Source organism: Sturnus vulgaris, chromosome 20, assembly GCF_052056855.1.
Source record: "Sturnus vulgaris isolate bStuVul1 chromosome 20, bStuVul1.hap1, whole genome shotgun sequence".
NCBI lineage: Eukaryota > Metazoa > Chordata > Aves > Passeriformes > Sturnidae > Sturnus > Sturnus vulgaris.
Genome location: NC_142262.1, coordinates 9396745 through 9423344, shown reverse-complemented (window position 1 = coordinate 9423344; position 26600 = coordinate 9396745). Strand labels below are relative to the sequence as shown.

General features: G+C 41.3%; 1 protein-coding gene across 1 annotated transcript; it reads right to left on the bottom strand.

Moving 5' to 3' along the window:
- Positions 1-1439: 1439 nt before the first annotated feature.
- Positions 1440-25306, bottom strand: GLP2R (glucagon like peptide 2 receptor). The gene is made up of 13 exons (XM_014885055.2): positions 25167-25306; positions 19184-19292; positions 16762-16866; positions 15017-15138; positions 14103-14209; positions 13371-13527; positions 12723-12882; positions 10726-10786; positions 9539-9608; positions 9015-9103; positions 8264-8402; positions 3964-4005; positions 1440-1751 (listed from the first exon to the last, which is right to left on the bottom strand). Exons 1-13 carry the CDS (start codon positions 25269-25271, stop codon positions 1440-1442), a joined length of 1578 nt encoding a protein of 525 aa, XP_014740541.1. The 5' UTR covers positions 25272-25306.
- Positions 25307-26600: the final 1294 nt, after the last annotated feature.

Genomic DNA, 26600 nt, shown 5'->3' with positions numbered 1-26600 from the left:
GCCATAAAATCTCACCATTTCAATGTTTTTAACACCTAAGTAGAACACATTCTAAATCACTTCAATCTCTTCAATGCCTTAAACAATGGCTCTAGAAGAAATCAGGCTGTTTTAAATTGACGAAGACACAATGTGAGCACGTGGTGTTTCCAGTGACTGCTAAAGAAATCCATCGTAATAAAATACTATATGAGCAGAATTCACATCCTAGTAAAAAGTCTTTAAAAACTGCAGATATATTATTTTAAAATGGATCAAACATTTACAGTTTATTAATGTTTTGCTGAAATATACAACTTTGTATTGATTAAATAGGTTAACACAGATAAAACTGTAAAAGAAATACTTTTTAGAAGTGCCAGAAACACGTTCTTGAACTAATGCTAGTCAATGAATTGATCTGTTCTTTGCAATAAAAGAGTATAAATGGCACAGGTTGCATGGCTAAACCTTTGTAGGCTGATAAATAATCATAAAAGCATTGGTAAGTTCTATAAGCTAGACCAGACAAACTTGATTGCATTTCACAGGTCTCTGGATGAGTTTGGGTGTGAGAAATGAAACTTCACCATGGCTCTTGTTAAATGGAGGAAAAGGAGCTCACAATACTCTTTTGGTGCTGTCACAATGCCATGTCTTTATCCATTTTGGGTGCCCTGGGAGGAAGGTGGAGGCAGCCCTTACCACTGAGCTGTTCTGTCATTAAGGACACGTGTAGGGCAAACCAGAAGTCACAGTGGCTTGTGTAAAAAAAAAAAAAAAAAAAACAAACAGAAACACCCCCACTACCACCACCAAAAATTGTATCAGATCATTTCATTTGGGCATATTCCATGAAAGTAGTTTGGGTTTTCATTTCATAATGACATTTCCAGCACTAAACTTTAAGTGGAGGTGCTCAAAAACGCAAGCAAAAGCTTGGTTCTTCCCAAGTTTATTTTTTGGGTTTTATGTAAATATATGTTTGATCTGGTTTGTTCTAAAGTTGGGGTGGTTTTCTTGAGATGGGGTGTGATTTCAGTCTGTGAAGGAAGGAGTCTTCCACACAAATTTCTCTATTTATGAACCACTCCTATGAAAGAGAAAAACCAAGGACTTCTCATGACATGACTCAAAGCCAGTCGTGTATGGATGAAGCTGACAAAGTGTGTGTCCAGAGCCTGCTTATTCCAGAGTTCATCCTGCTTCCTTGTGCACATCACAAAAGGCAAAATGTCAGCTCAAAGCAAAGATGCTCCATCCAGAAGAGCTCTTCTCCCCAGGCACACAGGTCAGCAGTATCCACATAAATAATGTTTTTCTCAGATGGAGAAAACTGGAACACCTGGGACATCAACTGCTCGTCCTTGCACTGCACATCCCAGAGCTCTGGACAGCCTGGACTGAGAGACCTTCCCCAAGCCTGGCTGGTGGCAGGTGCTGTCCCAGGGCACGGCTTCCTAAATTTCACTTTCCTCAAAGACTTCCTCGGTGGTCTCTGCGGTGGTCACCTCTCCCTCGCTGCTGTCGGACATGCTCATCTGGGGCAGCCCTGGGCTGGCCTCTGTCCTCCCCAGCCCCTGCTGCAGCTGCACGTCCCAGGGCTTGCTCACCTCCAGGCAGAAGTGGTGCTTGCTGCTGAGGTGCTGTTTCTTCCTTTTCTGGGAACATTTCCTGAGGTATTTTATGTTTTCCCCGAGAAAGCAGAGCTTGCAGCCAAAGGGATCTGCCAGAAGGAAACGGGACCACTGCTTCTGCAGCTCTGCTTTCACCTGAGGGGGGAGAAAATGGTCATTGCTAATGGCATGTGGCCATCCTGGAGTTCACTGCCACAAATGCTGCGTGTAAAATGAGAGGAGCTGCAAGTGCCATGCTTCCTGCCCCTTTGGGGTTACCTTGCACCTGCTGCTTGTAGGGCAGGGACAGATTTGTTTGCTAAATCAATCTGAAGAGGCCAACCTCTTCAGCCTGACTTGGGAAAGTTTTTCCTCTGCAAATCTGAGGTGTGAGAGCTCAGGTGACTCCCCTGTTCACAGTCTGCTGCAGAGAGGAGGAAGAGGAGGAGGAGGAGGAGGAAGAGGAGGAAAGCCCCGGGGCTGTGGAAACGAGGATCATGCAGCTTTACCCAAGTGTTTTGCTGGTGTAGCTGGTTTCTTTTGTCAAAACATTTTTCTGGCAGCCTGATGGAAATCCTCAGCACTGAGTGTGCCCTGCCTGCAGAGCAGAGCAGAGCAGAGCAGAGCAGAGCAGGCTCCATCCCCTGTGGAGGAGCTGGGGCTTCCCCTGGCTCTGCCAGCAGCACTTGGGTCTGAGAGCTCAGCTGGACCAGGTGGTAGAAAGCCAAAAGAGCAACTCCACATATCTGGTGAGAGCTGCTGGCAGTCCTGTGCCCTCTGCAAGTGTCAGACAAGCACTTCTCTAGTGCAGACAAGTGCCAGCTTTTATATTTTTCATATATTTGTAATCCTGTAATTCTTTAATATATTACTCTAAACTCCATATACAGTGCTAGCTACTGTCTTCACATTTTGGTCAGACAAAACAATTCCTCTCTAGGCCTGAAACTCCAGGACACCTGTCTGTCTCAGGACCTGAGAAATGTAAGCAGCAGTGAATTGGGGAGGGGAGAGAAAACTTGGAGTAAATTACTTCATTACCTGAAGCTGTAACTGGAGGATTAGCCCCTGATATGTAAATGAACAAAACTTATTTGTGTCTGAAACACTCATGACCACCATCCATTCTGGGTGTAGCCTCTGGGAGGCTTTGGCTGCCCAAGGTGGATCTATTGAGGGCCTTTAATAAATCCTCACTTTATTCTCTAACTCTGCCTAGCCTCTGTTCTAGGTAGCCACTCCAAGGCACCACTCTATTTTATATAAGTAGTTCTGAAATTGCTGCATATTTCCTTGACAGATATTAGAAACATCTGGCCTAGCCTGTGTATAAAGCCCATCTGTTTGTTTCACTGGTGACTTTAGGGAAGAGTTCAGGTCCCTATAGCTGTGTCTGTGTAGTGTGTCCCCTGCCACTTGTCTGTGCTGAGCTTTTAGTGTCTGTTTATTCCAAGTAGTGGCAGTCTGCACCCGGGCCAAATGCAGGGGAGAACAGAGAGATTCAACTCAAAAAGCATTTAAAATTAACTGAGATTGCAGCATTTTCCAAGGTAGCAAGTCAGGCTGAGAGGGCTGGGGTTGTTCAGCCTGGAGAAGGCTCTGGGGAAATCTTAGTGCCCCTTCCAGTGCCTAAAGGGGACATAAAAAAGCCTGCAGAGACACTTTTTGCATGTGCAAGTAGTGATAGGAGTGGGGGACATGGTTTTAAACTACAAGAAGACAGATTTAGATCAGATGTTAGGGGGATACTCCTCCCTGGGAGGGTGGGCAGGGCTGGCACAGGGTGCCCAGAGCAGCTGTGGCTGCCCCTGGATCCCTGGCAGTGCCCAAGGCCAGGTTGGACATTGGGGCTGGGAGCAGCCTGGGACAGTGGGAGGTGTCCCTGCCGTGGCAGGGGTGGGATGAGACTCTAAGGTCCCCTCCAGCCTAACCCAGTCTGTGATTTTATGAAATTATTTTTTCAACATGTTGCTGTCTAAAATAATGAAGAACTCCAAATGTGATCACTTCCCATAGAGCTCAGGAGTGAACTCAGAAAGGGTTCAGCCTGGCTGACCAAAAGTCTGGGGTTTCAGCTGGTTAAAGGAGTGGGTTTCAGGTACCATGAACCTGTAATGGCATTTCAGACACCCCAGGCTATCCACACCTCCCCAGTGCTCACCACTCAGCCTTCAGTGCAAATATTTTGCATTTGAGTCCAAACCTGTGGTAGTTCTTGCTGTTCTCCTCATTCAAAACAATTTTACCAGCTCAAAAGAATGCATACATGCTCTCAATGAGCAGGGCTGCTCAGTGTGTTCATCCCTCCTGCTGTCATTAATATATTTACTAATGAACTACAAACTTCTCTCACAGCATTGTGTCTTACCTCTCCATTAGCAAAGCAGTAAAGAACTGCTACCAAAAATCCCTGTAAGAGAAAGGGAGTGAGAGGGAAAAGTCAGTGAACAGGAAATACCTGAAGATGTAATTTAAAGGTGACGTTAGTGTTAAAACCATAAATATAAACAGTGCTCCTTAATGCTCAAAAATGAAACTAGTTACCTGCATTTATTTACTAATGAAGTACCCAGTCACTTGTTTTTGTGCATTCCTTGGCAATGCAAAGCACATTTTGTGCAGATGCTGAAGAACAGATTATAAAATCTTCATTTTGCTGTCACATAATGTGTTTTTTTCTCCAAACTATTGCTGTTATACTGTGACTGCTGCTATTTCCAAATGTGGTAAAATAAAAAAATGCAGCTTGGTTTCTCATATTATCTGTATGCTTGTTTGGGTTTGTGAATGAGATCTCATTTGGGTTCTTCTTACAAATTATTTCTATATTAAGTGATTAGTGTTAGTTCAAAGTTCAGCTATATTGAGTGCTATGGCCATTTGGAATTGCTGATTTACCTCTGAAACTGATTTAGATAAACACCTTAAAAAATCCTACAGCTACAACTTGTTTTAAACCAACCCCAAAATTATTGTTTCCATTTGCCCCTCTCTGTCTGCATTTGATCTCAGGCTAAAGCAGCTCACAGGCTGCATCTCAGCCCCACAGAAATGCAGATTTATTCCCAGTGCTTCAGGAAATACCCGGTTTTGGTGTGTCCAAAGGCATCTGTGACACAAGTTCTGATTAAGAGAATAAAAACTCTGAGTCCCAAGGCAATATTTATATCACAGCTACAAAGGTGCAGTTCAGTTGACTGCATTCAATTGTTCCCACACTTCTATTTTTCCAGAAATGTTTCTGCTTTGCTCAGATAAAAGTGTAAAAAGAAATGCATATACACAGAAGCTACAGCATTTTTCATTATACCTAGAAATAACCAATAGTGTTCTGAGCCCGCTGTTAATTTTCTAGCAGTCCTGAATTATTTAAAGTCATTAATTCCTTAAGCATATGTGCAGTTTATCTGCCAAACCAGTGGAAAAGGGGGCAGGAGAAATATCAAACACAATTGCTTTCTCCAGCTTTTTTATTTCTATCATTTTTCATGCTTCACCTGGGTTGTGGTAGGAAGATAGAGTTAATTAGAGTTAATAACAGGTGATATTAAGTACAAATGGTAACATAATAATTACATCACATAAATATATAGTCTCATCTAATATTTCAAATATTAAAATATATTAATTACAAATTTACTAGCTTAAAAAGCAATTTTTATGCAGAACTTCTCCTGCTCCTGGAGGCATTTCTCTTTTTTTGGGGGGATAGAAAGTGCATGACTCTGCTGGGTGGTTTGGATTTGTTTGTTTTTTTTTTTTTTCATGTGTGGCTTCATAGCACCACAAGCATAAACAGGATTTAAACTAAAGTCCTGAGCCTGGTGATTGCCACTGTGGGAAAGGCAGAGCCTGTGTGACCTCCCTGGGCTGGTTCAGTCTGTAAATATTTCCCTCTGCAGCACCAGAGCAGTGACAGCACTAAAACCACACCAGAAGGTGAAGACTTCGCTGATTATTTCTGTTTGATGCTCACTTCATCTCCTGGTTTCTTTAATGCTTACTCATTTTTCTCCCAGTAAATTGGTTTTCACGCTTAGAAACCATTCCAATGTGCTGTGACTTCTCAAACACACATTTTTCAGAATTATGCCGGTGTGAGTAAAAAGGGAGAATCAGAAATTCAGAAGGAATGTTCATGAGCAGAAGAACCAATGGGAAAGGGCAGATGCACACATGAGCCTCCCAGTTGTTCTTCAGTTCTAATGACAACTGCAATGTGATAAATTATTCATCAAATAACTGATGGAACCAGTGTTTTTTCCTGAGGGTAACAATTTCCATGCACAAGGGAGCCAAGATGTTTAGATTCCTCCATTTCCTAAAGCAAATCATACCTATAACAGAACTCCTATTTAGAATTTAATTTTGTGCTCCTTGAAAATGTTTGAGTTAAACCTTCAGCTGAGATCCCAGGGATAATTGTTTTTCTTTAACAAAACAGTTTAACTGCCTTTTAAAACTACTGAGAAGATTTACAGACTAAACAAATGTAATTGGGTACAGTTTATGTGCTTTTTGGCTAATCCCTTCATAAATAATGCTGCAGCTAAAAAAGAAAATGTGCAATAAACATTGGCTAAGATCTCTGGGTATTTTTTAATGGAGTTTTGCTTCTAAAGCATGGCATGCTGCCAAGCACATGCACGTTTCTCTAAAAGGAATGGAGTTTGTGTTCTTTAGCAAGGATGAGTAAGCTGGTTTATATATCAGATTTCTTTCTACAAGCCAGTAAATAAAATCTTCACTTAAAATGATTCTGCACTTTTAAAATAACAACTAGGCACTGCAACTTCTCCAAGTAAGGATATGTCTAACCAAGGAACTTATACTCCAACATTAAGGTCCCTTCCAACCCAAATAATGCTGTGATTTTGTGAACACCAAGTCAGCAGGCTCCTTGGGGCTGTGGCTTTCCAGGAATTCTCTACTGACACTCAGGACATTTTTTCCCCTCAAGCTGTGGTGGAAATTTTAAAGCATAGCCTCAATAACAGTGTCAAAGCACTGGTGCATACACACACCTGAGCACAGGTGCAGAAATGCAAAGGTTAAAAACCAGGATCACCATAAATTGTGGGGAAAATGCAGCAATGCTCTGTGGCCCCATCCCTCAGGCTGCAGAAGAGAGCAGCAGTGTCAGAGCCCTGAATTACTGAGGAGCAGCCTCTTGGAGCCAGAGAGATTACTGGGGTTTGCAGCAAATAAAGATCTGGAAATGCTGTCAGGGTGTCCCAGGAAGATCAAGGCAGGAAGAGGTGGGTAAAGGACAACTTTGCTGAGCAGGTTTGATAGTACTACCTCAAAAATTCATGACTTAGCAGGGTGCAGAAGTCGAGGCAGAGGCAAGCAGCAGAGTTTTGTGCCATGCCCGGTTCTCTGGCTCAGTACAGGAGAGCTCACCCTGTGCAGGAGTGGCCACACCACTGAGCTCCAGCAACAACTCACTCTGGAACCTGGTAAATACAGGTCAAACCTTACAGTAAGAAAGGCCTTGTAAAAGTTGGTTCAGGCTTTGCTATTCTGGCTAAGCTAGCCTGGTAAATTCCCATGAGAATGGAATCTTGTCACAGGAAGAATCAGTTAGCACAACAATCTGTTCTTGTAAAAAGCCAATTTGCACCTGTGAAGAAGAGGATTCTACCCGTGAGAATCCGTGAAGAAAAAATGCAAACGTCTGTGTAAAGAGAGACTTGGCACCTCTGCACACAAACACCTTCTAATCAATGAATTGAGGGGCAAGAAAGTCACTAACCAAGAAGAATTAAACATGATGACTTTGAAAACTGTATAAAAATGGGCTGTAACATTAAAGTGGGGCTTTGAAAAGTGTGTGCCTCATTTCTATCTCTAACACGAGGTCACAGCAGCACTGTGTATTCAGAACTGAATAATTTATTTTATTTTATTTTATTTATTTTATTTTATTTTATTTTATTTTATTTTATTTTATTTTATTTTATTTTATTTTATTTTATTTTATTTTATTTTATCCCGGGGTCTTGTAGCTGAGATCTGAGGGCAGAGCTGCCCCAGTCACACTCCCCTCCCTCACTTCAGGTTTTTTACTCACCCCAAACTAAGGCAGGGGACTGAAGAGGAGCCAGGAGCCTGAAATCTGTAAAACACTCCTGACTGCATGGCTGACAAACTTTTCCACCTGCAGATGCTGGTCCATTTTTCTGTTCCATCCATGTGAGGGCTCTGACAAATTCTCTCCTAAAACTAATTAAAAATTGATGCACATGTGCAGCACTTTTGTGAGTGTACACCTGGCAGTGTCACTCTGCAGATAAGGTGAACAAACATCCTTTAGGAAAATGGAGCCCAACCCTTGGATGAGGCAGACATTCTCATAGTTATGATTTTGGCTGGGAGTGTTTTAAATGGACCATTTGAATCCTGTTTTCAGGGGTCTGTGATGAACTATTACCTATTTCAAGAGGACACCTTTTTTTTCCTGAAAATGTCAGACTCCATTTTTGGTGTTTGGGACTATCATATTTGAGTATGCAGTTTGTGAGTGTTTTATCTTGTTACTGCAACAGTGTATTTAGAGACATTGTAGGCTGGGATAGAATATTAAATCAGAATTCACTATAACTGGTGAGCAGCAATGTCCATGGATCTGTGAACCCTAAAAACAATACTTGCAAAGCAGTACTTACATGAAATGAGCTCATTGTCAGCTGAATGAAAAGTCTTATATGCCTTGAAAGTCCTTCCACCTGTTCATCAGTGATGAAGGTAAATACAAATTCGTGGATCCCCAACAATGGAATCAGCACAAGTGTAGATCTTGCCAATCTTAAAGAGAAGATGTTTCATTATTGTATTTTGTAAACATCCTCTGTGCCAAAAAACCTCAAAGAAATTATTCCAAAACATGCCCTCGATATTCTGACTTTGGAATGGTAGTAGCAGTTTTTTGATTTTGAGAATAATGTATGCATCAATCTGTGGAAAGTCTAGTTAAAAGGCATGTGTAAATGAAATGTTTTCTATGGCACATCCTTGGCAGAATAAAGTAATGTCTGATTCTCTATCAGGCTACAAACACAGTGCTAGAGAGCTTTTCTTCCCAAATTTTGGTGACAAAGGGAAAAATGTGTCACAGCAGCAGAGGAGATAACTGAGAGCAGAGATCTCACTGCACTGAAAAGCCTTTGTGAAAATGCCCCCAAAACTCAGCACAGAGGTGCTGAGCTGCCTTTGCCTCTCAGACAGGGACATGTCTGTGGAGCTTGTTTTCCCATTCTGAATATCCAGAAAATCCATTCAGAATGTATCTATTTCCCATTTTCTGAATATCTATTACACCTGGTGGTGGTAGGTACATCTTTAGGGGAAGCTGACAAGTTTTTGATGTGACAAATTTTTTAAAAAGGGGCCAGGAATTCTGTGTCTTTTGTTACATACCTGTATTTGTAGTCATGAAAGCTCATTTGCTGAGCTTTTAGTTTGGAAATCAGCATTCTGAGAATTTTTAAGAAGATGACAAAGTTAACCTCGAAGGAAAATACAAATGGTTTACTTTCAGCAAATGTTATGACACTAATCAGTTAACTACTAAATAAATGTATAATTGTTATCAAACACTTGCAAAACCTGCCCCCAAATAATTGGAATGCAGCTGGGATGAGGTTGGAATACAAGCAGGTTTTTGTCACATACTAAATATGCAAAGTTAAATAACTTAGCATTGCCTTATTCAGCCTGACATATAATTTGATACAAAATGAAATTTCGTTTTTTTAATACAGAATCCTGATTCCTCATCTTTTGAACAAAACTTTATCCCTTCTGTCACTCTATGTCTCCCTTTATATTTCTGTGTCAGGAAACTGTATCTTACTTGTCCCAAAGTTTTGAAGGACAAAAATGGCACTAATTACAAAGACCAAGGAGGGGAAAAAAAAAAATACAGGGTGTATAATTCTTACTGCAATGGAAAACAACATTGGTCCTCGGATGATCCACCAGATCCCCATGTGTTCATTTGTTCCCCAGCACCTGGTGAATAATTCAAAATATAATTATTTTCATAGGAAAAAATAAAGTTAGAATGCTCATATAACTTGTATATGTATTTCAAAAGGAACTCGGTGAAGTTCAACTTTTTAAGGTGGCCCCCAAAAGAAATGGAATAAAACCAGGAGGAGTTTCACCAACAGCTCTGAAGATCTTTCCACGTGAATGTTGATAAATATTTCCCTAGACCAAAAACTTCAGAACTATCTGGCTAACTCAGTCTTTGAACCCACAAAACATGACACCAAACCCTCATAATGCAATTAATCCTATTTAAATTATCTGTGTGAAACTGGAGACTGGAAATGAGTAAACTGGGAATTGTGACCGTGCTTCTTGATCTGCTAAAAAATAAGCATTCTGTTTCCTTGAAGGTGTGTCTTTTTCTCCTCTTTAACCTTCTGATTTGTCCTATTTCTTCTTCCTAATTATCCTGACTTTCTGTAGGATCTTGGCTTGTCATTTGCAATTTATATGACATCTGACTCTGTAATTATGGTTTGCATGTTGCTTATTATCCGTGTTGGCGTTGCAAATAAAATTCTCTAGAAACCACAGAAAATAAGAGGAGAACAAAAGATTCCATACAAAACCCACAGAGTTGATGTGATGTCACCAACAGCATCACTGCAGACCAGAAGCTGGTGCTTGTCAGTGCCTGTTACTGTCACTGATGCCCTCACCAAATCTCAGGGACTACCAGGTTTTGTCCTCAGCCTCCATTAAAATTTACTTTTTTTCTTTAAAAGTGTCAGTGAATACAAATTGAACTCCAAATGTCTCCAGGGAAAGCACTGGTCTCCTGTTCTTACTGACAGGATGTTGGTGCACACAATTTGCTTCATGTAAATGGATGAACATTTCAGGAACAGTGAAAGTTCATTCTACTCCTCGCTAAATGCATAAACAAATCTGAGAATTCCTAGAAGTTCTTTAATGTAAAAGTACTAAAGGGAACCTTGAAATTGTAACAAGTATCAATAGGTGCTGTATAATCTGATAATTTGCTGGTCACTTCTTGTGTCAAAGACTGCCAAGGGCTTTCAGCCAAGCAAACAGAAAATCAGGATTCCAAAGAACATTTTACTTAATAACTTACCCGGTGTTCTCCAGTTTGGATCTGCTTATTCCCCAAGGGCCCACAAAGAGGATTGGAACAACTGAAAAGAAAAGAAGAGTTTATTCCAGACAAGCTTGTAGAAGTGTGTGGTGCAAAGATTTGTGCTTTTCTATTTAGAACAGTACAAAAAATCAACTTCATCCTGGCTGTCCCCATTTGGTTCAAATACAAAATGGTTTGTTTTGGTGTAGTGGAATCTTTCCTTTTCAGACTGGTGAATACATTCACACATACACACCCTGCTGATGTGCTGAAATCAACATTTCTGACCCTGAGAATCCAAATTGCCACAGGAGGCCTCACAGATGACCTCAGGCTCTGTTGAGCTTTAAATGGGTTTTCAGTGAAGGTGTGGAATGCTGCCTGGTTAGTTAAAACAGCTGACAAAGGATTGCTCTCCTGAGCCCCTTCAAGAGAATCCCAATCCCTTTATTGCCCCCAACCCTTCCTGGAGACCATAAACTGCAGGTTGAAAAAAACCCCTAAAGTATAGAGTTACTGCAATGTTCCAATGGACTACAAGAGTGAAAGCACAAGTCTCAAATCATCAGCTAAAAGCACTGTTCCACTGAATTCCCAGCCCAATATCACACAGGGGATTTTCTGGTGGATGTGGCAGAAATTAAAGCAGGTGTGGGTCCCTGGACCAGAACGGGGACAGTTCAGGGTTCTGGGACACTGACTGAGGTCATGGAGAAAACTGGAGTGTGGCAGCACAGAGAAAGGGCCAGAAATAAAAAACTCTCCAAGAAAACAGATTTCTGAGCAGGTAAAAGGGGGAAGGGGATGAGAGGGGTCTCGTTTGGGTGGGAGATGGTATTGGTGCAAAAAGAGATTCTGCAGGAACAACTGGGGCATGGAGCAGCTGGGAACAGACCTGCAGATCCAGGGGGACACGAGGTGACCTCTGAGGAAAGGTGACACCCGGGGTGATGAGGGGATGTCACCAAATGCAGCCCCCAGGCAGCAGCTGAGGAAATGTCAGTGTGAGCCCTGGGTGAGCCCTGCTGCCTCAGCAGCAGTGGAACTACACAGGTCTGTAAGATGTGTCCCATCTCAGCAGGGACTGTAATAAACATAAATAAAAAATAAAGCTGATTTGTGGGGACAGCCTTTAGAAAATTGGTGAATGTGGTGAGACCAATGGACGAGGACCAACAGTCAAAGGATTATTATTATTATTATAATTATTACTCTTCTGCTGGGAAACAAATTCCCTAACAAACTTGTCCATTGCAGTTTGAACAAGGAACGAAATAACTGATCCCCCTTCCAACAAGCTGGTGATCAAAGCAACAGAGGGATTTAGAGATGATGAAAGAATGGAACAATACTAAAAAAACATGGAAGGAAGTGGTCTTGGTGCATCAGCAACTTGTGTGCTTCTACAGCCAAGGGCCCTTTAAAGAGGAAAGTGAGAAGGAACAGAGAAATCTGGCATGGATAGTGAGAAAAATCCCCAAAAATAATTACCTTTAAATTGTCTTTTTCATGGATAAGATAATGCCTGAAATGTAAGACCTGGCTCAAGGAGTGTTTCAGATTATCTCCTAACTTAAAGCACACCTTACAACTTTCAGGTGAGCTGGGAAGGGGAGCATTTAAATGAAAATTTCTAATGATTTGGCACTTTTGCTCTAGAGGTGCTGTATTACAAAGGGAGGAAATGAAGTTGCTGGTATACCATAATATTCAGTGACGACAATATACAGCCCAATGAAAGGAAATTTCTTCTTGTTCTGCCCACCAGACATCTGTTTTCTTACTAAACAATTCCCTGATTTCCTGTATCTGCAGCTCAAGCTGAACTGCAGCCAAAGTACCACTGCTGACATATCTCCATTTACAATTGCTGGCTTCAAAACTAACAAATAAAACAAAGCTTTTTTTTTTTTTTTCTCCTTCTTTACAAAATATCTTCCACTGACTCAGCAAAGCACCACATAATGAGTGCTTGGAAACAGTTCTGGACTTACCCCATCCTATCACAATGTATGTCTGCAGCAGTCGTCTTTCAGAGAGCACCACAGTTATCAATAATGTGTGCAGATAAATTCCTTCTACCAATAGCCAGAAATAATTTGCCCCGACAAAGTAATGCATGAAAAACTGGGCAGTCCTGCAAATGATTACAATCTGTAGGAACGAGAGACCAGGAGTCATTGTAAATATCAATGTCATGATCTGCATGGGAGAGTTTTTACTGATGAATAGTCATCATTAACATCTTGCAGATAATTTTCCTTGTTAACATGGGCAAGCTCTATTCCTACAACAACATACAAGAATAATTTATTCACAGTAGTTATGAGATGTAAATAAGTGCCAAACAAACACAGAGATTTCTTTCTGAAGGCTACAAGGTGTGAGTTGTTTTGCTTAAGTGACTGCTTCTAAATATTACAATGAATTAATATGTTCTTTCTATTCATTTAAAATAAATCTCTTATCTCAAATCAAGATTTCATCTTAATTACCCCAATTTTTATCAACAAAATTTCAGCATCCAAAGCTCAACTTACAAACACCTCACCCCTTGATGCTGTAGGGCAAACTTCCAAAACTGTAACTGTTATAACCACTAGAAACACACATTTACTATTAGCTATGAACTAACACATTACCTCTGGGCTGAGGTATAATATCCATCCAGTTTCATCATTTGGTCTTTTGGAGTAAATGTTGTAGTACACAGAGTCTTTGATAAGAACTGCTGCAGCACGCAAGATAAAGGATGCAAATAAATTCATATGGATGTAGTTCCTTGTGCAGTGAAGTTTTCTGTGGGATTAAAAAATAACATATGAATCCTCTGGAATATATCTGATTTGCAGAAATAAAATTTCTAAAAGCCAACAAAAAAATCCAGCAAAACAATCGTTGCTATATTGTTGCCATCAAGGTTTTCTGCTTAGAAATTGCAATTGTATTGCTCCTTAGGAAAATACAAGTTATTTACATGGAATCAACAGAATGGTTTGGGTTGGAAAGGATCTTAAGGCTCATCTCATGCTCTCCCCCCTGCCATGGGCAAGGACACTTTCTAGGAGATCAGGCTGCTCCAAGGCCCATCCAACTTTGCCTTAAAATCTTCCAGGAATGGGGCAAGTGACTTCTGCCAGGGCCTCACAGGGAAGAATTTCTACCTAATATCTAATCCAAATCTACCATCTTCATCTGAAAGCCATTCCCCCTTGTCCTTTCACTCCATGCCCTTGTCCAAAGCTCATCCCCAGCTTTTTTTGTAGCCCCTTCAGGTACTGGAAGGTAAGTAAATAATAACTTCAATTTCATAAAAAAAAAGAATATGAGTACAGGGCTCTGTACGTTTAAAATGCAAGTAAATTTGTACTAACCTGAGTAAAGAAAGTATAAGCAGAGCTAATACCAGTGAGATGAGGGAAAAGTAATATCCTATAGTGTATAACAGCTGTAATGTGGTGAGTAGTTTATGTTCTTCTTCCTGGGAACAAAGAAGAAAGAAATGTTATATGGGCAGGGGACAGAGCAGAAACACAGCTCAGAAACTTTGGGGATCACCTGCTTTGAGTTTCTGCAAGTTTGGAAATTAATGTACTTACTGCATAGAGAGCTTAGTAAAAATGTAGTAATACAAATAGATACTAAACTAATAATGTTTCATAACTAATCAGTAAGGCAATGTTACTTGATAAAGTAAGAAACAGCACTTGGGCAGCATTAAAAATAAAAATAGTGGTAATTATGCTTACCTAAGAGACCTAATTCTGACACCTGCTAAGCTGAACTCCATGGCAAAAGAAGTTTGGCTGACAGAGTCCAGCCCCTGGCCTGATGCAATATGAGAAATACAGGAGGGATGGCATTAGCTTGGGGTGAATCCTCCAGTCTCTGACCAGCTAACTCTGAAATAACCAATTAACAGCTCATGAAATGCTGAGAGGCTCAGAAGGGAAGTTGTCTGACTTGCACAGAATAATGAGATTTGGGGAGATGCTGGGATGGTCACTTGCTTGACAAGTTGTGGTGGTTTTTTTATTTTATTAGGAGAAAATCAGCACATGTGAACATTGGACTCTGAACAGAAAATAATTTGTGGCATCTAAAGCAGGAATCCCCTTCTTTAATATTTTCTCTTCTGCTTCTTATAAATAAAATAACAGCTTTCCATTTGGTAATTTAAGTGAAATCTGAAGATCCTTTGCAGGTATTAAATGGAAATGTTTTGTCACTTACTCAAGAAAGAATTAAGAAGATTAAAGTTTTCAACTGTAATATAAAACATACTTACATTTTTTTGGAAATGATTTTTCTCAGAACATTCTGAACTATCCCGCCAAATGTCTGTGGAATTTTCCTTTGTTTGCCAAATCCCTTCATCCAAGCAGACTCTGTATACATGTCCTACACTTCCTGAAAGTAAACAGAGTTTTAGTCTGAAAGGTCAAAATAGAGATTTCATTTTTCATACACGTTTTAAAGACTTCTGCCTCACACCTCCACTATAGACTCTACACCACTTATATTAAAAAGAAAGAATAAAACCCACTTTGTCTTTGTCAATATATTTTTTATATTTACATAGGACAAAGTAGGAATGTAATCCAGCAGAAATAAATTATAAATTCCCAGAATGTACCTGTTTTTTACAAGAAAACCCACACAGTACATCTGAAAGAGAAGCCTACATCTCACTTTATTAATTTTTCCTCATTAAACTCGTGAACAGGTAGTTCATAGGCCAGGATTTGATTAAATGCTCTTCCTCTGTAACACCTGATGCTGCAGGCTGGTGTTTCATTTCTGTGCTCTGGGGTCCCTCCAGCAGCTGGGCTGAACTGATGAAGTTTTCTTGGTTTTCACTGCATTGCCCCAGTTTATATTAATTAGGAACTTGCCCATAGCATCAGAGGAATGGTGTGGGTTGATGTTTGTTTGATGCCATCCTCAACAGCTGCCATCAGTTTATTTCTGATCAGGCCTGAGCTCTTCCAATCATTTTTTAATTGGAAGTGTTTAAGGGTGGTAGCAACACCCAGAATATCTCAGCACATACCTGAGCAATGTGTTTTGCTCAGCTCAGAGCTGAGGGAATGGCTTTGGGATCACAGTTTGTTGTGATGGAGCAGGAGCTCTGGATGAATATTAGATGCTGGAAAAAACTTTAAACCGTTCATAAAATATGATCATTAATCTTGCTTTTGTAGAAATTCTGACATAAAAAAAGAGTCTCCATTCCATGGAGACATGATGCTTTTGTTTAGTATGAAGAGCTGGGTTTGTTCTAAATGGTTGGCAGAAGCAGTTTGGGAGATTAGATAGAAAGTTGGTGTCTTAATGCTTATTAGCATAAAAAAAAAGATAAATTATATTAAAGAACAAACCATGTGTGGCTTGGGCTGGAGAAAGCTGGGATAAGCAGCTGGTAGAAGTCTCCCATAAATTAAAGGACTGGGGAAGAATTGGCCTCTCCAGGCTCAGAGAGGTGTTGAGCAGGATTCAGAAATGCTGCTCTGTGCTGTTAGCAGTGCCCTTCCATTCCTTTATGGGAATCTTGTTTGGGCCTCAACACTTGTGCTCCTGAAGGTGTTTTCTCCTTCCTGAGAGCCCCCCTGCTGCATTCCCTGCAGGAAAAGGCTGCTTTAAGGTTGGCTTGTTCCCCACACCACTGGAGGTGCTGGGAACACCCCTGGGTTTGGCTCTTCCAGTTTTGTGGAATCCTGTCTGGGATCAGTGGGGACCCCAGAAGTTGAAGGTCAGAAGCTGAACCCTGAATTTATTCCTGTGATAAAGCCCTGGCAGTGTGGGTACATGACCCTGTGAATGTTCACAGCAGACAGAGCTGTGGCAAGCACAGATGGAGACAAAGAGAAAATAAACATCAAAAATGATTTTGTGCCTCAGTTCAGCAGTGGAAGAAAGAGGGGAGACCTTTTCTCCCTCATCCACTTCAGAGGACAAGACAGACAGGCACCACCTGTGCTTTAGCTGAATTCCTGGCACAAACTCCAGGACAAGTTACCACTTTCACATTACCATTTTCCAGCCATGGCAAATACGAAGGACAAGGAACAGAGACATTTCCTGGGGGTGAGTAAGGCCAGCAAACAAATTGATCAAATGTCCCATTGCAATGTACTCCTGGGGAGAGAAGAAAATAAAAGTTTTACAAAAAGTTGTCCAGACAATGGACAGTCATGGAAACCATTTTGTATTGCTCCAGGTAACCTGCAAACTACTCCAGAGAAACAAGATATTGTAGATAAACATTTTATATTCACTGTGCAATGCAGAAACAGGAGCTGCCCTTCTTCCCTGAGACCATGCATCACCTGCAGGCTTTGCACTCCTCTATGAGATCAGTTCATTGCTTAAAATCACAAGGAAGAGAGGTCAGACCTCGCCAGGGTCTGCAGATTCCTTTAGAGGGACAGCTCTGAGCTCTGCTGTGTGACAGTGACAGGACCCCTGGCATGGCTGGAGCTGTGCCAGGGCAGCTTTGGGGTGGATATCAGGAAAGGTTCTTCCCCCAGAGGGTGCTGGCCCTGCCCAGGCTCCCCGGGGAATGGGCACAGCCCCGAGGCTGCCAGAGCTCCAGGAGAGCTTGGACAGCTCTGCCAGGGATGCCCAGAGTGGGATTTTGGGGGGCCTGTGCAGGGACAGGGGCTGGGCTGGATGATGCCTGTGGGCTCCTTCCAGCTCAGGGTACTCTGTGATTTCATGGTTGTATGATCCTGAGGCCCCTGTGGTCCAAATGTAACAGTGAGATTCCAGGCATGTTATCCTTCACTGGTTTGGTACATGCAACAGACTGGGAATGGAAGATATTCCACCTTTCCCACCTTTCCTTGTGACACCAGTTGTCACCTCTGTCCGTTTCTCACAGTGACTCCTTTAAGTCTTTGGGCAATGTCTCATATTCCCAGAGTTATTACCAGAGATTATAACTCTGGTAATATCTCAGAGTAACTCAGTTTTGATCTTCACAGTTATCACATCACTCACAGGAGAGAAGGTTAAGATAAAACATTTGATAATGCAGAATTGAAATGGTGCAGGCAGGTGACAGCAACATAAAATAAAGTGCATTAATGGCTGTCTTAGTGTCTTGCTTAGTTTCTGTCTTTTTTTCGGGATAACACCAAAGTTCTTCTCTCTGAACTTTAATGCTTTTGCTCATCCTAAATCAGAAGAGAATATCCCAAATTATTTTCCATAGTGCTTAGCAATACTTTGAGAAACGTGTGGGAAGAAGAATACAGGGAACAAGATAGCTCTGTGCTATCTCACCAGCATCTTTTTGGGGTGCTGCTGCTAAAATACAGAGCACAGGATGTGCATTCTTACATATTCTGCTGCAACTTTGAGGCTAAGCATCTGTGTTGTGATATGTGTAGATGTTAACATTTATAGCTGCATTTTTATTGTTCTTTTCTTCAATTTCTGTTTATTCAAGTGTGGACTGGGGAGGCTGCCAGAAGAAAAATACCTTTGTTTTTCAATTTCATGAAAGCTGAAGTCCTGAGGCCCTGCAGCTCTCTTGATTACCCACTACAAACCACTGCCCTCTAATATCTTACTGGGTCACCTGGCTGAATTCTAATTGCCACCAAAGCCATCATTCCCTGCTTTCCTGGCAAAACACAATCTTCGTTTGCATCATGCTAATGTTTTCTGCACACCAGTGTTCACCACAGGCTATTGACTTCTAGCTGCTCTCTACTGTTCCTTTCTTTCCTTCAGCATCAGTTGTAAGCCATCCTGCAGGTGTACTGCCTGAGCTGATGTATGCTTTGCTTTTCCTGCTTTCCAGAAAATCTTCTGTCCCCTCTGCAGTCCTCATCTCTCTTCTTGCCTCCTTGACTGCAGTCACATCGTCAGTAACTTATGGAAGCTCCTTTTCCCTGGCTTTCTGTGTTTTCCCCTTCCTCATTTTCCACAAATGGCTCTGACTCCTGACCCCTCCCAGTCTGGAGTCACCAACAAATTTGGTGAGGGTGCTTTCAATGCCTGCCCATGAGTCCAAAACAGAGAGCAGAGATTCCCTTTTCACCTTTCCTTGGTGAACAGCAGCAACCTCTGTGCCAGCCACACCTTGGACTTCTCCAATCACTCAAAGCAAACCCATGAAGTCAGACTCCTAGCTGAGCAGAGTTTATACATTTAGGAGTGAAAGAATGATGGATTATGAAGTCTCCTTTTGGCAAACAGCAGAAGACTCTGAGCACCCAGTCAAAGGAGGGAGGCATGAATTCAGGAGGAGACCCTGTAGGTGTGCTGCTCTTTATCTAAGCATCCAAAACCACAGAGACAGGAGAGTAAACAAAGGCCTTTAGGCTAATATTTGTGTCAGGTGAATTGTTCTACATTTAGAACTTAGGAACAGACATACAGCAAGACAATATTTGCATATTTGTCAGTGTCACTCAATAAATTTCTTCATTGCTTAATTCCTTACCATTATCTACAGACGATTCCTGCAGCATCTTCAAGCATTCCTGTTTATATTTGTTCCATCCAGTAGTGGTTTTTTCCAGCAGAGAACCTTTGGCCTGGGAGTGAAAATGCTGTACATGAGAAAAATCAGTTAGAACCTTTTAGTCCTTAATAACAAGTTTCTTTCCATTATAAGAAAGTCTGGTCTGAGCACAGAAATAGAGGAGAGGAGAGGAGAGGAGAGGAGAGGAGAGGAGAGGAGAGGAGAGGAGAGGAGAGGAGAGGAGAGGAGAGGAGAGGAGAGGAGAGGAGAGGAGAGGAGAGGAGAGGAGAGGAGAGGAGAGGAGAGGAGAGGAGAGGAGAGGAGAGGAGAGGAGAGGAGAGGAGAGGAGAGGAGAGGAGAGGAGAGGAGAGGAGAGGAGAGGAGAGGAGAGGAGAGGAGGATGGAGGAATGGTAGGTAAAAAAGGTCTAAAGGGCTTTCTGGTTTTAGAATACTTTTAAAGATAATCAAGCACTCCTGGTTGAGTAATACAGCAAAAAAACAATTGAATAAAACAGTAATAAATAAGCAATGCTATTTAGCTTTCCTCTGTACTCCTACTCAGCATTTCACAGACCACTTATTTTACCAGCAGCTGCAATTGTGCCATACACATCTTTCCATCCCTCTTCCCCCCACCCTTTATTTTTAAGAAATTTTTTTTGTAAATTTTAGTTTAGTTGCCCATTCACACTGTGTTGCCCTTTTTGCCTCAATAGGGCACTTTTTGCTTTCTTCTTGTGTCCATAGGTGAGAAGAGGCTTTGCCCTCTAGATTTCCCACATAATAAAATTAACACCACTGGCTGCAGAGGTCTGTAAGAGGGCCATGGCTGATAATTGCTCTTTAGGAAAGCAATGGTTAAAAACAAGAAGAATTAAATGCAAAAACACTTGGTGATTTGGGTGAAGAAATGCCTTATTAGGAGCAAAGCAGTTCAGAAAGGATAATGGGAGATGCTGCTAAGAGCTCAGTGTTAGCATGAGGAATTGATCATTATTTATCCATAGAAAAGAGCCCCATCCTAGGCCCTCTGTGCAATAAAACCCCTGCTCTCCTGAAACCAGGGCTTTGAGAGGCCACAGCAGTCAAAGATTACTGCCACTAGAAGTCACCAAAAATGAAAAATTCGTTACTGGGTGAAAATGTTATCGATTCTAATCTTGGAGAGCAAACAAAATATAAGTTTTCTAAACAATCTTTTTACTAAAAGATACCTTTCAGTTCTTCAGGAAAAGTCCATTTCTTTTTGTCTGGACTACACCCTTTCTTTGAAACTGCCTTTAACACACGTGGAGTTGTCCTGATGTTGACTGATCGTGGTGATGTGCCAAGGGCTGAGATTTATAACCAGAACAATATATGGCTGTGAACTTCACCTTTGTTCCTTTAAACCTATGGTTCATTTTTATTTCAATGAAGAAGATCATATTTATTTACTTTCAAAACAAGAACAGTGTTCTGATGAGCGAGCTCTTATGCAGGATCACTATTTCATGCATGTTTTTGCTGTGTAAAATGTTGCCTGCTCAATACTCTGCTTTTAGTCTCTCAACTAATTTGCAGACATCCCACTTTAAGCTTGAGGGAGTAGAAGGACCATAATCATTCTTCCGTGGATGGGCTTGCAAGATAAGGAGAGAATATTTACAGCAGCCATGAGAAAGGAATGCATGTTTCCAAATTAAACAAGCATCTTGACATTTCCCTCATGTGGGCCTCAAAACTCTGGGAGCCAGGGGAGATTCTTCAGGCACCCGGGGGTCAGTGAACCTCACTTGAAGAGGGAGAGACTTGGAGATGACGCATTTGTAGCCAGGACTGCTGGGTGGAAGGGAGAACACTCCAGTTTCTGATAAATAAACGTGTAAACTGGTGCCTGGAGAGCTCCCTGGAGCAGAGGCTGGGCAGTGCTGAAGGAATAAAGCAGGGATTTATTCCAAGCCCTTCCAAGGATTCACCTTGGGCACTGCAAGAGCCCGGCCGTGGCTCCAGCCAAGATGGAGCCAAGATGGATCCGAGTCACGAGTTCTCACACTTGGATCACTTTGGCTCCATTTCCATCTTGGCCTTCATTGTCCAATTGCAGCTCCAGCTTCTGCAGTGCCATCCTCCCACATTCTCTCCTCCAGTCGCTGCTCTTTGCACTTTTTGGGGCTGAAGCTGCAGCGCTGTCCTTGGTTGTGGGGCTGGCAAAGGATTGTTTTGTGTGCCTGAGCTGGGAGGAGAACTTGCTGACACTTTGGATGGAGTTCAGAGTCACACACCAATGCAGTGCAGAGTCTGGAAATAGGAAAGCTCAAACTTAAGGCATCAAAACAGCCAAGGAAATCCAAAGGAAACCTCGCAGCTGCTTTGGTTCCATTCCTGGAGATGAGGTTGATACACACTCCTGCAGAAATTCACTCAACAAGAGTGAGGAGCTAAATGACAGTTCCACATCACTTCCTGATGGAGTTGTCCATCTCCTCAAATGTGCAGGCACGGTCACATAGCCAATATCTGGTCAATATTGATGTGAATACTGATGGGATACATTTGTTTTGGTCACATAGTCAATATCTGATCACTATTGATGTGAATACTTGTGAGATAAAATTGTCTGCTGTTACAAAACTTTCTGATGAAAAATCAAGTCAACACAGACTCAGAGCCTCAGCTGACATAAAAAAAAGTTAAGAGCTGTCAGCTGACCTGAAAAATTAATTTTAAGTATAGTTAGCAGGAGATATTTAAAATTATCAAAATGAAACATTTCACAGAGTAACTGTGGCTGCCCCAAGTGTCCTTAATGGTTGATCTAAAAGACTAAGAAACCCTTTATGTATTCAAAAAAATATTAAACAGATATTCAACAGGAAACCATGATGGTTTGAATGGCAGCAGCTTGTGAATTGATCATCAGATATTTACAGAGGGACTGCCAACAAAAAGAGGCTGAAAAAACCAATCTTGCTGTTTGTACATGACTGTTCTGTGTGCTGGGGCCTCCACCCTGGGGAAAGGACATCAATGGAGAGAAAGGCTGAATGCTGGCAGTGCCTGGGAATGAGCAAAATCAGCTTTCATTCCCTTCTTGGTGTGAAAGGGTTTGATGCAGGTGCCCCAGGGAGAAGATTTCGGTCTTTTCTGCAGTGGGACGTCCTGTTGAGGCTTTTCTGTATGAGCTGCATTTTTAGAGAGTTATTTACTGTCCTGTGAGAGTCACAGACTGTCCCAGGTTGGAATGGATAAACAAGGATCACCCAGCCCAGCTCCTGGCCCTGCACAGACACCCAACACCCCCCACCCTGTCCCTGAGAGTTTGTCCAAGCTCTCCTGGAGCTCTGGCAGCCTCAGCCTGTGCCCATTGCCTGGGGAGCCTGGGCAATGCCAGCACCCTCTGGGTGACAAACCCTTCCTGATATCCAGCCCTGACCCCGGCTGATGCCATTCCCCCTGGGACTGGCTCACAGCAATGAGGATTTTGCAGGATACCCCTGAGCTGCCACTGCAGGGCAAACCGAGACTGGGAATAAGCACAAGCCTTTAGAGGGAAGGGGGGATGAAGGAGGAGACACCTCGATGTTCTGTGCGTGTTTAAGTGGAAAGGAGTCAACAAGAAGGCAGAGGCAGGCTGGCCCTGTGTCCTGACATCCGTGCTTCCTCAGGAGCAGGGTGCTCAGCTGGGGCAGCATGAGGAGCACAGAAATCACTGCTGCAAATGAGGAGGCTTCTCCTGCTTTTGTCAGCTGGGAGAAAGCCAAGTCACAGAACAGCAGAATTACACAAAGATTGGGTTGGAAGGGACCTTAAAGACAGGAAAGATCCTGTTCCAGCCCCCTCCATGGCAGGGACACGTCCCACTGTCCCAGGCTGCTCCCAGCCCCATCCAGCCTGGCCCTGGGCACTGCCAGGGATGGGCTGTGGGACAGGTGGTGACTGCAAATCCCAGGAAAGTTCCATCATGAGCTGAGTTTCAGGTTCCAGTGCAAGTTCCATGGCAGAAACACAAACTTCCAGGGAAATTTCCCATGATCTCAGCCAGTGGAAACACGCAGCTTTTGATCTGTTTGTGTTTCAGTTGCCATTTGGCCACTGCTTTTAAACAGGACTTGTGACTTGGGAAAATTCAGCTCCAGTGTCCAAGACAGAAGCTCAGAAGGTCCAGGATCTTTTGCCCTACACTGGATATAATTTCAGGTTGTCTGATTTTTTTTTTTTTTTTGGTAAAAAAGGAACTGCCTCAGCCCGCCAGCCTGGCCCCTGCTCCTGCTGAAGTTCACCCATGAGGAAATTCAATCAAAATTCCCTGGAAATGTCTGGCCATTTATTGAGATTGCACCAAGAAGACATCACTCTTGAGAAATATGTTGGATTCAGGAAAAAATGCTGCCTGAAGCTTTCATTTAGGAAATGGATTCTATTTGGTTGCAGACCGGTTTAAATTTAAGTTTTTCATAACTGATTAAAGAACAGCCAGAATTTCACCCTTTTAATTTTTTATAGTAAATTAGCAGTGAAATGAAATATTTCTGTTTATTCAGACTGCTCTTATGGACAGAAAATAGTCCCTTCAATTTAGTCATAAACTAAAAATAAAAGCTGAAAAATATTTATTCATTCCTTCAGCCATGATCTGGGTTTAGTCTGATGGATATTTTTCCTATCTATAGAGGTTTTTGCTAGAAAATACAGATATAGTGATTTATGGCTGTTATTCCTTGCAATGTTTCTTTCTTATATAAAGAATATAAAGAAATACAGCACATATTTCTTTAAACAAGTTGCAAGAGCCACTATGACAAATTAATTCACTGTGATTAGTCTAGCAAGGTTCTGAACTCACAGAAGTATTTGGGAGATTTTCTGTTAGCACTGATGGAATTAATGCTTTGGCCAAGGTGTCTCAGAAATCTGAGACTTGTTTCAGTTCTATAAACAGAAGTTCTAAGCAGAGAAGCTCTAGATTTGAATTATATTAAAAGTATTAGGAATATTTTTTTTAAAAAAGAATTTGTTCCCTGGTAATTTTTTCATTATAAAAATGTTAGAAACACAGATATGGGCTCTACAGCACATAGAGCTGCAAAGCCACTTCCTTAGAAACGCAAGAAAATGAAGATTGAGTGGCTAAAAATACCTTTATAATTTCAGTTTATTGTCCTGATGCCCATACACTTCATAGAAATGTACCCTAAATATATATGTGAATTTTATTCGGTTAAATTGAAATTTTCCAAATACCAGTAATGGTTTTAAAAAATTATTCAAATCAAGATTGATATTAATAAATGAATAAGAATCACTAAAAACCTATGTGAAAATTTCCTTTAAGTGAATTACACTGAGATATTTTCTCATTAAATACCAAAAGCCCTTCCACATATAAGGTAAGTAAGAAGTAAGCATTTAGAATTTTGGAAAGATTTAGGGAAAAAAGTAACAATAAAATGGTTTAACGGATCTCTCCAAGAAATAAAGGCAGAAATCTCATACAGATTTATTTGCTTTCTGTATGAAGGTGAGATGCAGAATGACTTTACAGATTTCACAAATTGGAAATTCAGTGCTCACAAGTCAGAGGCAAAAAGTAGTGCCAGAAACAAATCAAAGCTGGGTTTAGAACAGAGGAAAAACGGTGGAAAATAAACATGATTCATAATAGTATTTTTATCTGGTAGGAAAACTGAAAAACAAATATAATTCAATACTGATCAATACTGGTATGAAAAGTGATTGTGTAAATGGTTGTAAACATAATTTATTCGCTGTATGAATGAGGATTAATAGAATAAAATTGTAATAAATGACGGAGTCAGAGAGACTTCTAATATAAAACCTTACAGTTTTGCAGCGTTGTTTCTCATGACTAATTAGTAATAAAAAGAAATTGTTATGTCAGAAGGATTTTTGGTACAACCATTGCTGCGTGCTAGGAATTCTCTGTTGTGCTGTCCATTATTAAGGATTGAATTGGCTTACCTGTTTCACAAGGAACAATATCATGAGGGAGCTGGCAGAGGTTGGAGGTATCCTGGACCAGAGTCCCATGCTGGAATAGAGAGCAAAAAGTGTCACCATGCCCATCCAAATAAATTTGTTCCCAATATGCTGCTATTTCACTCTATAGATCAATTATATTTAAAAAAGGGAGGGGAAAAGAAAAATAATTTTAAAAAGAAGTAAAAATGTCTTCTTTTATGAATGCCACTGTTCCATGAATCTTCTTTCCAAGTAAGTGAGGAAGTGTCCTGAAGTGTTTAGCCTTGCTAGACTCTAACTACGTTTTGGTTTTTCTGATTAAAGGAAGAGAGAGCTTAGTCTAAACTTCACAGCCACTCTGCTTACTGTAGCATGTCCATTAGCCAATAAGAAGTCAGAAAACTATTAAAACATTAAAGGGCTGATCCTGTTCCTTGAAGCTCCACAGGAATTTTGCCAGTGATTTTTCCAGAATGCAATCCAGCTCCACAAGAACACACACACACATATATATATATATATATATTTATGCACACCTCATGGAACCAATAAAGGACACCTTAGAAAAGCTTTGTGTAGGAAGCAGACATCTCTGGCTGTCTGTCAGAAAGCAGCTCAGGAAAAGTCGGTTTTACATATTTTTTATCACATTTTGTCAAATGTGCACAGCGCAGGATCAGGGAGAATCTAAAAGTGAAAAAAGTTATGTTGCCAGCTGTTAAGTTTTATTACAATTCTTGTGATGTTCAGTGTTTTCTTCAAAGCCTCAGCATCCTGGCTGTCTTGGTGTCACCTGCAAATATTTGGTTTACACAACTTTATTCCAGCAAAAATCACTGCATGTAACACTTTGCTTGAAGGGAACTCCAGCAAATCGATTTACTCCTCCCTTACTTTCTGTCTTTTTTCACAGTTTAGACAGAACTAACCAATAAATACTCGTGCAGTCCATTTCTCCTGTTAAACAGAGCATCCCTGCATGAAAAATTGATTTGGAAATTGTGTTGCCAGCATTGCTAGGGCATGAACAAAAAACTGTGAAACATCTCAGACTGCAGTTGTCATCCAGAAGGTATCAGTGGTTTCACAGGCCTCAAAATATATTTAATTACAGCCATATGCAGATTACTCACAGATAAGTGTTTAATCCTCAGAAGGATTTCCCTCCCTTCCTCCTGCTCTCACACTTGCTCCCACCCCTGTTCTCACAAGTGCTGCACCCTTGCAAAAATGCACAAGATGAGACAAAGAAAATGAGAGAAAGATGTCGAAAAAGTAACTCCTGGCTCGAGCTACGTCTGGTTTTTGGGTTGTGAGATTTGCTCTGCCTTTGTAGACCAGAGCTGGTTTTGCACTCTGCTGCTGGCCAGCTCTGAAAGCTGAGCTCTTCACAGCCACCTAAAGCAGGCATTTATTCTGTTATCCTTGACTTTC